The sequence below is a fragment of the Diabrotica undecimpunctata genome, chromosome 2 (assembly GCF_040954645.1).
Source record: "Diabrotica undecimpunctata isolate CICGRU chromosome 2, icDiaUnde3, whole genome shotgun sequence".
NCBI lineage: Eukaryota > Metazoa > Arthropoda > Insecta > Coleoptera > Chrysomelidae > Diabrotica > Diabrotica undecimpunctata.
The window spans coordinates 182,082,047-182,100,802 of NC_092804.1; the positions used below are offsets into that span (position 1 = coordinate 182,082,047).

The following is an 18,756-nucleotide window of genomic DNA, read 5'->3' on the forward strand; positions in this document are numbered from 1 at the left end:
AAGCTCTAGAAGGGTTTACGGCAGCCTGGAATGTTAAGAAGTATATTGACGTTAGGTAGAAATAGTTTAATTGGTTTTGTAGACTTTAGAGACTGAACTCTATTTTAAATGACTCTAGATAAAATAAATATCACATAAAATATTGCCGAGATCTCTGAAAGATATCAGGACAATCTGTTCGGGTTCAGGTTGCTTTGAAAAATTTTAATAGTCTGAAATATATTTTAGAAACATTTCGTTGTGTTCTGTAAGTCTTGAGAATAGCCAGAAATGCGTAAGAATTCTCCTAGAATATTTTAAGAAAGCTTTACTTATTATTCAGAGCATTTTGAGCTTAGAGTGACTTTATAATCTATTCAGATTCGTCCTGGAAGAAATTTAGATGAGGATTAAATACAAATATTTTGGACAATTTCAATAGACTGTTGTAGTTTAGGACACTCTGAAATACTTTAGCAAATACTGAAATATTTTAAAGTTAGTTATCTAGTAATATTTCAATGTCCTCTATAGGATTTCAGAATAACCATAAATACGTGATAATCCTTCCAGAATCTTTCAAGCAACCTCTAAGTAATTTAGGTCATATTGGAATTCAAGGATGCTCTAGAGGACTCTAGGACAACCTGGAATGTTCGGATATGTTTAGAGGATTTTATGAGAGTTTGAAATATTTTAAACAGTTTTTTAAAGACTCAAAGCAATCCTGAAATGTTTTAAGGGGCTTCTGACAAATTCAGAAGAGCATAAAATTTTGTAAAGATCTCTGGTGGATTTCAGGACGATTTTAAGGGGAGTTTTAAAGGATTTCAGAGACTTAGGGTCATCCTGAAATGTTTTAAGGAACTCCTGACGAATTCAGAAGAGCATAAAATTTTGTAAAGATCTCTGGTGAATTTTTGGACAGACTGTGGGGTTTTAACGTACTGTAAAAGATTTGAGCAAAGTCTGAAATATTTCAAGGTTGTCCAGTAATATTTCACTGTCCTCTATAGAATTGCAAAATAGAAAAAAAAGCCTCAGAATCCTTCTGTAATCTTTCAAGAAACTCTAAATAATTCAGGTCATCTTCAGCGCCATCTGGAGTCATCAAAATGTGTTCAGAATATTTTATAAATGGCTTTAAAATAGTTTCGATTCTAGAATGTTTTAAGAGATTTTGTAGAAACTATTCTTACAGGGATCTTAGAGATCTTAGAGATCTGAGAAAGTTAATTCTTTAGCAAATATATAAACATTTATAAACAACTTGATTTTTAACAAATAATCATGTATCAAATAAAATCAAAATCAAATAAAAATGTATTTACATTATAAATCTTTTAAACATAATCCTGACATTTGTAAGAAATAATTTTTTTTTAAATATATTTACTATAAATTAAAGAACTGATTAACACAAAGTTATCAATGAAGTTTGAACATTGATATCAACGGCAATAACAGAGCAGCTATAGATAAAGTTACTATAGAGCTAGAACATTTGGCACAGTCTGGTTCCTCCAGCAACAACTCTGACACTTCCAAAAAGTTTGTTAGAGCCAATGTTTGTAGTGGGTCCCTGTAGACGTCATTGAATACGATTGTCGGGATAAAAGTAATTTTCGGTGTTACAGCATTCGTACGGTCGCCATACTTTGCAAGAAGTTCATCACCTTTACCTGTTTTTATGCAATTCTCGATGTCTTCCCATTTGATTTGGTTGTCTGCAGCACACTGAAAGTGGAAAGAAATAGGTTAAGATAGATAAAGAAATTAATAAAAAAAAATTGAAATTGAAAGGATTCAGATCCGGAAGATCCTGCGTAGACGCCGTATTTGTACTAAGACAAATCACAGAAAAGACCATCGAGTACAATCAACCAGAATATATATCATTTATAGACCTGAAAAAGGCTTTCGATCGCATCCAAGTCGAAGACGTCTTACACCTACTATATAAAAGAAACATACCAATTAATATTATACAAACCATCGAAAATATCTACTTCCATAATTGAGTACAGGCAAAGATAAATGGAAAACTAATACAGTGTATATCAGTACAAAGCGGAGTCACACAGGGTGACTCGTTAAGCCCACTTCTCTGTAATATAATAATGGGCGAAATAATACAAGCAGTACGTAAAGGTGTCCTGGTTACAGAATGGGGAACAAAGAGATTCAAATAGTATGTTACGCAGAAGACGAGCTCCAAATATTAACACACATCTTTCATACAATCGCCAAGAAATACAATATGATAATATCAGCAGAAAAAATAAAATGTATGACAACATCTAAATACCTACTACGATGTATAATCGAAATTGATGGGAAAATAATAAAGCAGGAAGCAAGGCTTAGATATCTGGGAATAGATATAACTGGTTACGGAGATTTTAAAGAAGAAGTACGACAACAAAGCTTAAAAGCAAGTAAAGCGGCAGGATCTCTTAATGACACAATCTGGAAGAACAAACACCTAAGACCAGACACAAAAACAAGAATCTATAAAGCAGCAATTAGACCTATATTAACATACACGGCAGAAACAAGACCTGACACATCTAAAACGAGACCACTACTAGAAACAACAGAGATTAAAATACTCCGATGAACATCAGGGAAAAGTCTTTTGGATAGGAAGAGAAGTGAAAATGTAAGAAAAGCATGCAATATAGAAGACATAAATGGATGGGTGACAAAACAGAAACAGAAGTGGAACGAACGCATTAGTATAACGGAAGAGGATAGGATAGTACAAATAGCACGAGAAAAGTCACCAAATGGACGAAGAAGTATTGGCAGACCAAGAAAAAGATGGTGCGATAATTTAAAAAATTTAGGAGGCAATATTGAAGAAGAAACGAGCTTTAAAGCCTACATACAGCAAGAAAAAAGAAAAACAAGAAATTGATAAAATGAATTTGTTTAAAAGTAATACATTTATATTGTATATGTATCATCAGACCAATAATGATATACGCGGCAGAATCACAACCTGACACAGAGAGAACAAAAAGGATGTTAGAAACAACAAAGATGAAAAATTGATGGTAACACACTGTGGGATAGAGCTAGAAGTACAGGTATACAACGTAGATACAAGGTGGAGAACATCAAGAACTGGGTAAGAAATAGAAGAGTAAAATGGAACGATCATATAAGCCGAATGACAACAAATAGACTAGTAAAGACGGCAATAGACGGTTCCCCAATAGGAAGACGATCAGTATGACGACCACGAAAACGATGGAACGACAACTTACTGAAGACACATTGAGAAACAGACAGAGTGATGTCTACATAAAAATAGGAAGAAGAAAAAGATGAGCCAGGTTATCAGCTCTTTAGAAACGACGATCTTGTCGAACTAGTTTGGAATCGGTGTGGTACGCCACAATCTGATTCATCCGGAAATGAGAGTCAAGACGAAGAAAATTATGAGCTGTTTGAGCTGGCATCAGTCAAAAGAGTAACTAATCAGGAGGCTGAAGAAACTGCCAAAGTTCTACTATACAGCGTTCCACGTTAAGAAACTAACATTGCGGAGATAGGGCCATGTATTTCTTATGGACGATAGAAGCGCAGCGATGCCACAATGAACGCAAGCACGATTCAGGGTTGTATAATTTGTATTTTCGTTTTCACGGACATGAATTAAATTAACGTTTTTTAACGTAATTGACCAAAAATGCCCATTCGAAACAAGAGATGAAAAGTAGGGAAAATGATTTCAATTAAATAAATAGTATTTACAAAAGATAATTTTATTTTATCTTATTTTAATTATGTTAACGACAGTTTATTTGTTTTTCGGCAAGAATATCATATACCATGAATCATAGAAATCAGTAGAAAATATTGCTTAGTTAAATCCTGCACTTTGCCGGCTATTAAAGATTTAAAAGCAAATAAACGGATCGCTTGGAATACATACCTATATCTAATTACTAATTGCAACTTCAAATAATATGGTGTTCGTATGTCAGCGATTTTATGTCGTTCTCTGAGACTACATAATGATAATAAGGCTTTGTGGTTCTTCAGTTGTTATTCTGACTTTAGAGTTAAATGTTAATTGAAAATGGAAATTCGAAAAATATATCGACAATCTAGTAAACCGCATTCCTGAGAGTTTTGGCAACACTGATCTCCATAAGCCTAATGTTATTTTCTTAACGTGAAACGCTCTATAGACTATTGTAACGAAAACTTTCAAATCTTTTTGACATTTTAAACTTGCGCAGAATAGGTCAGAAGACTAAAAAAAATCAAAGACGTTTAGTACAGGCCAAAATGACTGAAATTTTTTGAAAATCATAGCTACCTAAAATATATATCCACTTTATGTAAATGCAAGTTAATCTACATACCGAAGTTTTTATTTTTCTTATTTAGATCGAAGATGACAAAATTAACATATGTAAAGGGCTTATTGGAAAAATTAAAAAGGATAGAAAATAAATATATCACAACAACTTTCAAAACAACCAATACACTGAAATCTATCCCACCCAAACCCAAACCTAACAACACACAAGAGATATCAAAGAACTCCATCTATAAAATACGTCAAAAACAATTATAAAATCTAATTTTTATTACAATAAATTGTGGCTTACACCCACATAAACATTATATTTAACTTCATATCTTATTTGACCACGTAATACCTAATAACAAAAAGTTTTTTATGAAAATGGGTTTTTTCATTTAATTTATGGAACATTGTTCATTAAAATTTTAGATTTGCGTTATCTACATGTATTTATACTTTAAAATGTTAATGAATATTTTATGTAAAAAATATGAAACATCTATAAGATATCCGTTAGGAGAGAGCTGTGTCTTCAAAAATATTTTGGATTTATCCTAAAGATTGAACTTAGATTGGAGGTATAATTTATGTGCAATGGTATTGTAATATTTAAGAGGCCTCAAATCGATAGAGAAATCTATGTAGTATGTTCTCTATTTTACACTATTTAATAGGTACAAACAAAGAAATTCTTACCTCTAATAACTTGTAATGAAAACGGTACAATAGTCGTGAACTAAAAAAATATATACTTGAATAATTACATATATCTCAGCTCTTAAATAGATCAAGGAATTGCGCATTAACACTTTCGGAAGGTGCACTTGCAATAACACCTTATGAGGTAAGACAAGCCATAAAAATAGCAAAAACTAGGTCAGATGAGATTTATTGTGAACTCTTAAGAATACTTAATAAAAATCTATATCTGTTTAAGTGTATTTATAGAACTGTAATAGTTCCAAAAGAATGGCTTATCTCCACTATTGTCACCGTTCTAAAGAAGTCCCGTCCTATCAACTGCTATGATTACCGGCTTATAAGCTTAATGATTCATATATTTAAAGTTTTCCTACGAATTATGTATTTATATATAGCGTTAACAGGCCTTTTAGACCCATTGTTGGATAATTTCCATCGTTTTCTGTTCTTAGCGTTTAGCTTCCAATCTCTGATTCCCATCTCTCTGACATCTCCCATCACTATATCTCTCTATTTCTTTCTTGGCCTTCTTCTCTTTTTGGCCCTTCGGCAATGATGATTCAACCAAGATATGTATGTCTGTTTTATTGCCTATGTTAAAGCTTTTGACAATGTTATGTTAAGCATGCTGGAAATCTTGTAAAAACTAAACATTGATTATCGAGATTTTCAAATAATATCAAGAATATACTTGGGTTAAACGGTAAGAATAAAACTCGAATGTTGCCAGTCAGAGGAAATAGGTCTTCAGAATGGTGTACGTCAAGAATATATTTTCTCGCCAATGCTATTCAATTTATGCTATGATTATATTTTTCGTGAAGCATTATAAGACGAGTCAGGTGGAATAGAGATAAATGGAATTCTTGCCAGCATCAGATATACTGATGATGTAGCTATAATAGTCAATAACTTGGGAGATCTCCAAAGACTCTTTAATAAAGTATCTATGATTAGTATGACGCACGATTTACATATCAAAATCAAGGAAACCAAAATGATGATAGTTTCAAAAAACAATTAGTTGATAAATGGGTCATTAAGCGGGTTTCGCTGTACAAATATCTTGGAACTATTGTCAACGAGGCTAACCAAAAATTCAGAAGAAATTCGTTCACGCACTGAACAAGCACGAGTTCCGTTCGTCAAAATAAAAAAACTGTTAACAGCACCATTTCTTTCTATGGCTTTAAGAATTAGAATGGTTAGGAGGTATGTGTTTTCCATAATACTATAAGATGTAGACAGCTAGACACTAAATAAGGACCTCTTTGAAAAGATGTAGGTCTACCGGAGGGTTCTTAGAGTCTTCTGGATCGATAGTCACAAATCAGGTAGTGCGGAAAAGACTGAAAATTGAACCTGAAACTATATTTACTATAAAGATTAGAAAACTTGGGTCTCTTGGCCACGTCTGTAGAGGCATAAGATATCAGTTCCTACAGTTTATAATGCAAGAAAAGATCGTTGAACGAAGAAGCGTGAGACGTAAAAGAATTTCTTGGCTACGAAACCTTTGTGAAATATTTGTTATGACATTGGTCGTATTATTCCGTGTAGTAGTTTTGAAAATGAGAATAGCCAAAATGATCAGTAATCTCTACAGGAGACGCTGAATGCAAGAAGAAGAAGAATACCTTCTAGAAAAAATATATTAGTACATTAGTAATGATATATTGATACAATGTAAAAAACTCCTAATCTATATCTGCGAAATTGTACGAACTTTTTTTCGACGTTGCAATGGTTTAATATTTCTTACCTGTTTAAGAAGCTCATTATTGCTAGCATTTCCTTTCATAGCGCACACGACAAATTCGATGCTTGTATTATACGAAGCAATGTCGATTGCACACGACTGAATTTTGTTACCATAGCATTCTGGTTCTTTGTGCTGGCATGTAAAGGTCCACGTACCATTACTTTTTGTCGCCTAAAAGACAAGTATCTACATGTACATTACATAAAACAGCAATATATTTTTGAATGCAGAAATGCAAAACTATATGTTATAAAATGAAGAGACAATCATAATATGATGAGTTGTTTGCCAATGTTACACAATTAAAACTTGTTGTGCACTGCAATGACGGTTGGCTAACACGATTAAAAAAATCTTGATACAAAAGTACAAAAAACATCAGTCGATTCTTTAGTATCATAATTAACTTGTTTTCTTGCGAATATCAAGCAGACTCTCTTAAAAATGAAACGGTAAAAAGTCATCTCGGTCTGATTCCAAATTCTCTTTTAAAGTGAACTGATGCATATATAAATGATAAGCACACTGAAGAGAAAGTTGTACAGCTATCAAGCTGCAGTGCATATATAAATATCTGGAATTGCTTCGTATTACAACTAGCGAACTCCAAATCTTTTTAAAGCTTTTTATAAATGCAGTCTAAGTTGATCCCCCTACGATTATTAATATCCAAGTAAATTAACAATTTGTCTTGCTAATTGTAGGATTATCTTTTCATTATATTTTCGGATATCCAAAATCCTGTTTCTGAATTAACTTTGAATTTAATGAACCAAAACTTCGATTTAGGAACCAACTTACGGTTGCTTTTCCAAAAGGCACCAAATCCACTTTTATCTTGTCCTTAAGTACAGTACTGTAAGCAGGGTAGAACTGATTTTTGATAAATGCGACACTATCGGGGCACAATGATTCATAGTAGATGCTAACTTTTAGATCAGTAGCTTGTACCTGAAAAAAATTAAGAATTACTTAGTAACATAAGCTTTAATAACATAATAGTTTTGTTTTTGATAAGTCAAAGTAATAGTGAAAATTTTTACATACAGATATATAAAATTTTTGCGATTTTAAACACATTACAAATAGATATTTAATAATAAAGGTCAAACACACTATATAAAAATGTAAAAACATGAAATATCATACCCTGACCAAACTGGTACTATTGTGTAAAAGCTGTACTTAAGTACTCCGTTTTTGAATAGAAACAATGTTTCAAAAAGTGTGATTTGATTTTAAGCTTAAACGATAACATGTGAAGCCTAACGAACGATTCACTTCATCTGGCAAAAAGTTATACAACCAATATCAGTCGAATTTTTTATGCTCTTTGTTAACCTAAAACGTGCTCTATTAGCATCTCTAGATCTTGTATTGTCATCATGGAAGTTGGAGTTTATGTTAATTTTTTAAACTTACCTTTGTTGGCATGAATTTCAATCAGCGTCTCATATATATATATATATATATATATATATATATATATATATATATATATATATATATATATATATATATATATATATATATATATAGAATGAAGTTAGTGGCATAATACCTAAATCCAGAAATAAAGATTTACAGTGGTCCCTATACTCTGCTCTTGCAAGTATCCTCACTACTCTTCTTGTAGTTTAAAAATTCGAAACAAAAATCTAATACCGTCATTATGTAATACTAGAATATTTCATTTTTAAACATCAATAAAACTGTAATACGATGACAAGTATGAATTCGATGGTAATACGATCTTCACAGATACCGCCACAGTACATATTTCCTTGTCGATAACAGGTTTTAGATACCATGAATTTGGCAATAATATATGTGGATTTAATAAATTAATTCAGATTAAAGCTTTAACCATAGGAAGTCACGTATAAGTCACTTATATTCCCATTTGGAGAATTGCGAAATTGGCAGAACGATAAAGGTACGTACAGATCACAATGGAATTAATTGATAGTAAAATAATTCAATATGAAAAAAAAACCAATAAAATAACAACGCCGCTGGAATTGTAGAATTCCTCATCAGTTGGTATTTTTAAAATCAGTTCGTACCAATGAATCACCCTCTAATAAATTGTTTGACTATAATATAGACTATCACGACTTATGATTAGAATTAGAGATTAGAAGAGTTTGGTTCTTCCACTCTTCCATATTGTGTTTTCAGCCATTGACCTTATTCCAGGTGGCAGCCGGTACGTGGTACAATATAATCATCTAATATACCATCCGGGCAAAATGATACCTGATTCTGGAGAAAATGTCTTCCCAGTGTAGAATAGTGATAATTTTATTATAAATAAGAGATATTTAGTTTCATAATAGAAATAATTATATATAATATATTCCTCCGTCATAACACACTGCAGTTGTAAGTTATTCAGTGAATGAAAACAAGCATTACATACTTGAATCATCACTGTGTGATTTTTGTGTTTTATGAATGAAATAGTGATTAATGATTGAATTGAATTTGCCATTGAAAAGGAATCGATTGCCGAAAACATTCTATTTATTATTGATTAAAGTTTTAACACTACTTAAAATCTTCGTATTCGCGAATTCGCGGCCTATAAACTATTTTTGCGCTTGTATATTAATAAATTATGCTTTAGACGCTTTGTGTACAATAAAAAGTTCACTGTTGATACATAAAATCCCCGAATTCTCAGAATCAGCATCAATAATCGTTGTTTAACATAAACATTCTTATAAACAGCAGTAATCAAGAATTACCAAAACGATTAGACATTATGTTGCTATTTTGCGAGAAATTGATTTCGTATTTCGTGACCGTGACTACTGGAAATACCAATTATCGGGAAGGTTTATTATATATAGTTAACGATACTTACAGACTTAAGATTGGATTAAGAGGATTATACATTCATGTTTTAGCAAAAGTACAACGTTTACAGGATACACCTGAATGTGTTATTTTCTATCTCTTACTGAAAAAGGAGAGTAAGAAATAGGAAAGAATGGAAACGGAATAATCCAGCAAGTCGTGGACCAACATCTAGTTCTGAAGGGCTAATTTACATTTGTATACTTTTTATGCGATTTGAGATTTTTTAAACATAAATAACACGAAAATTGCGGTTATATTTTAATATATTCATGATTTTGGATTATCTTAGGTTTATAAAAATCAAGGATAATATCTGCGGGACTGATGCACTTAATATAATTGTTTATTGAAGTATTACATTTCAGTGAACTATGATTTAGAAATATTTTTATGACATTTTTATCCGATATAAATGGAAGATAAGAAACAGTTCCAATTCAAATTATATTTTTATCAGATGATCTTGATTGTTCTAAGTAAAAAAAAAACCATGATAGAAGAACCAAAGATATCTGCGTAATTAAAAAATGTTATCACACCGTAGTTTTGCAATAAGACAAAAGACGGAAAAATATCCATTGAAAAAAGAATAAGAATAAATTTAAAATACTTAGTATTTTTTTGAGAAGTTATGACAAGCCGGTCCCAATCCTGGATAAAAGAGGAAGGTTCGAAGGTGAGACCAATAACCTGCCACGTTAAAAAAGAAATGCGTTCATCTAATTGATGAAAAAGTGTCGGGTAGAAACAGGGAAACAGGGAAGACGACTAGCGTGAGAAACAAACCTAAATAGCAAGAAATTAAAGACCAATTAACACCAGACAACCACTAAGACCCTTTTTGTCAATATAGAATCATCAAAATAAATAATAAATTGTTGTTTTACGTTAATATTCCATATTACTTTAAAAACTTTTTTGTTGCGTATTTTAGATACTCCTAAATGACGGTGACCCCATTTTTGACGTATTTTTTAAATAATTCGCATTATTACAGAAACTCACCTTTAACGCAACATTTTCATCGCATCAATAATGATAACGTGACAACAATTTGTATTACCTCCATATAACTTCGTTTTTGTTCGAATTTTAATCATTTTATTGAACCAAACATTTCTACCGTATTTTTCGAACAGAATTGATAAAAACATATAATGAAAAAGGTACGTAAACGTACACGCAGGGGAACAATAACATAGGGTGGCTCCCTCTAAAAGACCCCTTCATATATAACTTACTGAAGACATTAGAGGCAATTTGTTAGAAAGTGCCAAATGCGTACATCTAGAAATTTGATTTTTGTGCAAATTGAATCTTAAAATGATTCCCCTGTGGATTGTTAGGATTTATTATCAATGGGCGATCGGTTTACCCCTATAAGTAGAACATAAACCGATTTTTTGTTGCATTCATACTGCACCAAACCTTTTTTTATTTGATTTTCTTCAAAAATGGGAGGAAATACAAAAGGGGGGAAATGATGATAAAGTTAGCACTAAAGTCACGAAAGGTTAAGTAAGTGATAACATAATATGTAAATGAAAAGGAAATATGCAAGAATAAATGGCATACCAAATTAACTCTTAAAATAGAGGCGAGAAACAATAATCACAAGGATAGAGAAACTTTTTCAGGAAATAAACAACTAAAATCAAAATCACGAAATTCAAACTTTTTTTGTATTTTAATTTTAATAAACTAGCAACTTAGTAAATATGTAAATATATAATTGATACGAACAGGTGGGCATAGTGATAACATTTTGAGAGAATTATTTATCCATCTGCCGATGATCACATATTTGTTATATAGTAATATACGATATGTCAATATATTTCGGTGAACGTTAAAAGCGTATCAGCTGCTTAATTATCAGTAGTTAAATAATAACAAATTTGTAAGTAATTATACGTTTGAAAACACATTAAGGAAGCAAGCCACAACATATTTGCAAGAAGGTAGTAATTGTAAAGTAGAGGTGTGAAAGTAAGTACAAACATATCAAGAATTAAACAAAACAGAATCTGTAAGCTTTAGCGGTATTTGAAAGGTCTCTCACAATTTGTAACGTTGTAAAAAACCCTACAACCACACCAAAAAACAAGACAGTAAACAAAAATAACCAAGACAGGTTAATTAAATTCAAACATATGTCCAAATAGCCCGTAACCAGCCAAAACAATTAGTAGAGAATGACTCCAATTCGATATCAAACATGCTATACATATTAACAGAATGTATAAACAAGCAAGACAAATGAAAGACTATATAGCATAGAAACTACTGGAAGAAAAAATAAAAGAGTTAAGAATATTACATTGAAACGCAAATGGTTTCTTGCAATATCAGCACGAGATACCGTTTACCTTAGACAAACCAAAAAATAGATATATATATATATATATATATATATATATATATATATATATATATATATATATATATATATATATATATATATATATATATACACTCGCGATCATAAAATCCGGGTCACCTTGAAAATCACCGATATTTCATTTTTAACGAGCTTTATCGTAAATAATAATAACACAAATACAAACTAATGCATGTTTCTGAGAATTGTTGCGGTTTCCTTTGTAACAAAGAATTCCAATAGTGCCGATTTCGCGGTAAAGTGCACACTTCCCAAAATGAACGCTACCTGTAACTCCGCTTGTTTTAAATGTCTCGTTTGTACTTCGACTTTCTGTTCAAATGCAACCGACAAACATTTATTATTGCCACCATTAGTGTTTATTAGTGCCATTATTAGTGTTTATTTTTTGAGAAAAATGCCTTTGACTGTTTGAAACGGCACAAATTGTTGCACTTATGGAAGACGGTCACACTCAACGGCAAGTCGCAAGAACTGTTGGCGTAAGCCTTTCTACGGTTCAACGAGTGCTTCAACGCTTTCAGGAGGCAAGTTTGCTAACCAGGCGACCTGGCTCTGAACGAAGAAGAACGACCAAGGCTCTAGATGACCGTTTGCTTGTGTTTCAAGGTTTACGAAACCGGACCTCAACTGCGGTTATGCATCAAAATCGTCTAGAGGAAGTACGAAATCGCAATTTTAGTGTTGCAACAGTCAGAAGAAGACTTCGTTCTTCTTGACTATCTTCTCGGGTAATGGCTAGAGGACCGCCACTTCGCCGGGTGCCTCGAGTTGCACGATTAGCTTTTGCTCGACAATACGCGCATTGGGGAATTAACGATTGGAGCAAAGTGTTATTCTCAGATGAATCCCGATTCTGCCTAACTGGATCCGATGGACGTGTAAGAGTTTGGAGGAGAACCGGTGAACGATTTTCACAAGCTAGCATTGCTCCAAGAATGCCATTTGGTGGAGGCTCGGTTATGGCTTGGGGAGGTATATCTTCCGACTTCCACACAGAATTACCCTTCATCGAAAATGGGTCCCTAACTGCACGAAGGTACATTACGGAGATTCCGGAAGAACATGTTATGCCCAACATGGCAGGGCTTGGAGAAAACGCCGTTTTTATGCAGGACAACGTGCGACCGCATGTTGCCAGGATCAGTATGTAATACTTGGACGAAGTTGGAATTACGAGGGTACCCTGGCCAGCTAGGTCTCCGGACCTGAATCCCATCGAACATCTCTAGGACGATTTAAAAAACGTATTCAAACCCATACACCTCCTCCTAACAACGCACAGGAGCTTAAGGATCTGTTAGTGAGAAAGTGGAATAACATACCACAACATGTAATCCGGAGAAAAATTGAGAGTATGCCCCGTCGTCTGCAAGAGGTTATTAGAGCAAGGGGAGGCAATACACGATATTGGTCATTGAAATTTCACTGATTTTTTACCACGTTCTGTATTTTCCATTTTTTTTCGTATGACTGTTTTATCAACAATTTGATTTGTTTTCTGTTTTTTTCAATAAATACAATAAAAAACCATTTTTTTTTTCTTTCAAAACAAACATTGATGACAAATAAAAAATACATTAGCCAAAAAAAAAGGTAATTACTGCACCAGAGGCAAAAATATTTAAGAAACTTGAAATTTTCAAGATGACCCGGATTTTATGATCGCGAGTGTATATATATATATATATATATATATATATATATATATATATATATATATATATATATATATACTTAATTCACAACATATATTAAACTGAGAGGATATGAAATATATCAAGCTCGTCACCCAAGAAATACAGATAGTAAAGAAGCAGCAGAAGAAACAGAAGAAGCAGAAGAAGCTGGTTTTCCACCAAAACATAATACAAAAATAAAAAATTACGTCCAGTTGCTCAGCACACTTGGAGAAAAATAAAAATTTATCATTTGCGCAGACTTTAAAGTTAAAAGCTCCACATGGAGTTCAAGGTTAACCAATACGAAAAAGAGAAAATTTAAATAGAAAATGGCACTCAATATAAAGTGTAAACCCATACCAAAAACAGATCACTTAAGAAAGGCAATCAGCCGAAACAGCTGTAGCGATAACAATTTAAAATAAATTTTGTGGAAGTTTGAAAACAAAGTTTTCAGTGTTTTATTGTTACATAAAATGAATTTCCATCAAGTAACGGTCGAATCCATCAATGGCACTCAACTGGAAACCCCACATATTGGCCCACTGATAAAAATAAAACACCCATTTGTTGACATTTTCATTACGAGAAAAGTTAAAAGAAATTTTATGAATATAGAAGAAGCTGATGGTACCGGTTTTGATCACTTTCCAATAGTACTAACAATCATTGAGCATAGCATATTAAACTAAGAAAAATAGCCCTACCTTAACCAATAACATAATGGACTGGGATACCTTTGGACAGGAGTTAAGTGACATAATTGAGTAAATGTACCAATCAAAACTAATGAATAACTTGATGAAGAAGCAGATAAACTAATCATAAATATACAACAATCAGAATGGAACAATACCAAACAAATTATAAGAAAGATCAAAGATCAAAAGAATCCCAAAGTAATTCGAGAAATAGTGCAAAGAAAAGAAAGAGCCAGGAAAACATGGCAAAAAAACATAACTGCAGAAAATAAAAATATATTAAACAACCTCAACTAACAGTTCAAAAGAAAAATAGATATAATAAAATTGAACCACTAAACGAATACCTAAACGATCTGACAGATGACCAAACAACTGACTACTCGTAGTGGAAATGAACAAAAGAATAAATGGATCAACGCAACAGATTCCGCTGATTAGAGAAGAAGATGTAACATCGGCACGTGACGGTAAACAAAAAGCAAATCTATTCGCTTCATTTGTCCGTTCAGAGAATGTATTGCAACGTCACGAAGTGGAAGTAAAGAAAATAAGTAAAGGACGGATAATGTGCAACTTGCATTTTAATACATTTTTTGCATTTTTTATTTGTGAATTCGTAAAATTTGCATTTTTTTATTACTTCAGAGATTTATTTGCATATTTTATCAAATTTACCTGAGCCTTGCCCTGATAGTCGTTTAAAGTCTATATATTTTCAATTGAAAATATTTACGAAATTTCTATCTGGAGGGATTACAAAGGTCTTCCTATTCATCTTCATCTTTATTTTCTGTGATTTTAGTTTAACAATAGTCTACTATTCTCAACAAATTTACTATCGTAAATTCCTTAATATATTTACGTTTTTAATGACAGCACAATAAACATTTTTTAACGTTATAAACGTCACATCTTTATTAATTTAGTAATTCCTTAATCTTCAGTTTCTTTTTTACTATTTTTTCTTCATATAGTTCAAATAGTTGGCGCCCTCTCTCTTTCTGTTCGGTAGACTAAATATTCGCCCTCTCTTTTTCTGTCCGGTAGACTAAATATTCTGTTCTATGTTGACAGAAGAACTAATTCCATCATAGACTTATGTTCTATATATGTTTTATGGCTTCTGTGCTATACTTCATTGTAGTTACTCCACACTAATTTCAGTCAATCAGCTTCTCTGACGTGGTGGGATATTTTTTTATGTGTAATTGAAATTTATAAAAGAAGGTAAAAATTATTATAAGGTTCATTTTATGGTCTGCAGAAATCTCTTGGGGTGAGCACTTTCATTGTAACCTATATTTTATAATTCTGACAGTATTTTCAATATCCATAACCTTACTTCTTCCAAAGCCACGTTTTCAATTTTATGCATGTAGGAATCTTACAAAATTTAACTAATTTTAATAATAATTTCACTTTATCCTTGCTATCTGCTATTTGTTTGATTGTGATTTTGTAAAATAATTGCCAAGGAAGTTAACTCCCTTTGATGTCTTTCTAATACAGACTGTTTTATATTCTAGTTTCTGGAATATTTTATGGAATATTTTATGGAATAATTTATGAAATAATTTATGGAATAATTTATGAATAATTTTTTTCTTGTAATTTTTTATTTTTCCCTATTAAAAAACAGTCTTTCGCTTATTAGCCCTGCTTATTAAGATTAATCTAATATCATTATTAAATCGTATATTTGGAAATTATATAGAAATTAGTGGTTTCCTACAAATAATTTGTATTATTTGTTGTTCCAGATTAATGCGAGCAAAAAATTTATTGGAGACCTAAAAAATGCAAAACTTACAAATAAGTTACAATCGAGGACACCGCAGCAGTCGTTAAAAACTAGTTTACTGCCTTTTTCTTCCAAAACGATTTAAGTCAGTTAAATGGAGATTTATGCAAAGAAATGGTGGTATCAAATATACCATTAAAAAAATAAAATAACAAATTTAAGGTCATTTTTGCAAAAGTACCTACTGTACATATACCTGAGGGTATATTATATACCTAAGAGTCTACTGTGAGAAAAAATTATCTCGATACTGTATATAAAGAAACTATGCTGCAGATAAAGCATTTTTTGGTGACAACAATTTTTTCATTATGCTTGACGAAACTACAGACTTTTGTGGTAGATATATAGCACATCTATAAATTGGAGTGTTAGAGGAAAATAATCCAGGAATTTCTTGTTTAATATCATTGAAGCAGCCTGACAAAACGAATAACTTAACAATTACCACATTACTGAGAGCAATGAACACACGCCCTCACCTGGTCAAGTCTATCAAAATTAAAAAGACGTCATATCTAGGACACATAATGCGCCATAGAAAATTTGAGGAGCTCCAGGTAATATTAGAAGGCAAGATTGAAGGTAAAAGGGATAGAGGACGAAAGAAATAATCTTGGCTACGAAACATCAGAGATTGGACGAACACAAGAGGAAATGAAGTAATTCATCAAGCCCAGAACAGAGAGAAATTGCCATATTGATCGCCAACCTCAACAGAGAAGGAACTTAGAAAGAGGAGGAACAATTACCAAGTTTATACAAGATACACTTACAAACTTCTTTTTGCCTAACATAGTGCCTAGTGAAAAGTTTTTAATTTTTTGTTGCATGCTGTACCTTATATGCTCAAAGTAGGACGAAATTAAAAAAAAATACCATAATTTAATTCATGTAGCGTGTTTGGTACATGGAATTAATAGAGTAGCAGAGCAAATAAATTGCATTAGTAAATGAATTAATTAGTAACGTCAAGAAAGTTTTTCTCAAAGCTCCTTTGAGAATTCAATTATATAAGGAAAAACTTCCAGATCTCCAATTGCCAAATCAACCTGTTATAACAATGGGGAACTTGGTTTGGTGCAGCAGTTTTTTTATGCCAAACATTACGATACTTTAAAAGAATTAATTCTCGACATAAGTGATTCTTCTCAGGCAGTTTTAAAAGAACAGGAACTATTTAAAGATAAACAATTGCAGGAACAATTTATTTTTATTATTAAGTATTTTATTAAGTAAATTATAATTTTATATCACATACTATTTTACAATTGAAAACCCATTTTGTACCGGTGATCGACTCCGTTGATTTGGTGGAAAAGTTGTACACAAACTGTAAAAATGTAAAAGGAGCAAAAATTTTACAAAAAGTTGAAAATGTAGGAAAGAAAACTGAAGAACTGAAACTGAAATACAAGAATATATTGGCTATTAGGTAGAAGCTCACGCTCACAACTACAATCAAGAATAAGGTATTAGTTTACAAGCAAATGCTCAAACCAATATGGCCATCTGGTCTACAGATATGAGACTGTATTAGTGAGAGTAACTGTGCTTGCCTTAAAAGAGTGCAAAACCGTATACTAAGGAACATAACCAACGCTCCGTGGTATATCCGCAACAAAGACTTACCTCGGGAACTCCGTATAGTAACAATTAACGAAGAAATAAAGAAGATTGCCTAAGATCACGAAAATTCCATAACAGACAAATAGGGAAGAGTTAGAACAACTAGATAGAGACTAGTCCGCAGGTTTAAATATGGTCCCAACAGTGAAGTGTGCCACAATAATTATTGGATTCTAAGTTAAACCATTGAGAATATCTAGGACCGTAAAGGCAGGTAGCAGATTAGGTTAGATTTAAAATGCTGGGTATTCTTAGGATTAGGTGCATTGTTAATTTAATAAATTTAAAGAAATAGGGTAAAAACCCTAACAGTTTCATAAAGAATACGAGAATTTGAATTTAAAACGTGGAAGAGTGCAAGATGAATCGAAAAACTTGACAGGAAATGAATATGTAAAAAAATTGAAGATACCAAAATTTTGGAGTAAAATTTGTGCTAATATTGAAAGAAAAGAAGCGGCATCCAAAGGCGACAATGGACAATAATATTATAGCATTAGCAGTTTTCAAGTTGAGCATATTATTAACGTTAAAATTATTACTATTTGTGGTTTGTCTATCTATCTATGTATTTAAAATTCCAGTTAAAATTCAGTTTTTGAGAAAATAATTGGAATAATTGTTAAAATAAATAAACAACCAGCAAAATAAAATAAATAGAGTTTAATATGGACTTACGGAAATACCGGCAAAACATAAAACAACAATCAAAACTGTGACACTTTCCATTTTATGTTTGTCAATAACGGCGGACAATTAGCAACTAGACGTTAAGTTAAACAAACCGCCTCGCTCGAACACGGGGCTCCATTATTAGAAGGGGCAAGTGGGGCATCTCATAATTGCAAGCATCACGATTCGCATAAGATTAGTAGACATATCATCGTTATCAAGGTTGAGGTATTAG

At 32.1% G+C, this 18,756-nt stretch overlaps 1 protein-coding gene across 1 annotated transcript; it reads right to left on the reverse strand.

Moving 5' to 3' along the window:
* Positions 1-1,284: 1,284 nt before the first annotated feature.
* LOC140435300 (GILT-like protein 1) lies at positions 1,285-18,685 on the reverse strand. Its single transcript, XM_072524137.1, has 4 exons — positions 18,528-18,685; positions 7,569-7,718; positions 6,768-6,938; positions 1,285-1,716 (listed from the first exon to the last, which is right to left on the reverse strand). Exons 1-4 carry the CDS (start codon positions 18,576-18,578, stop codon positions 1,408-1,410), a joined length of 681 nt encoding a protein of 226 aa, XP_072380238.1. The 5' UTR covers positions 18,579-18,685; the 3' UTR covers positions 1,285-1,407.
* Positions 18,686-18,756: the final 71 nt, after the last annotated feature.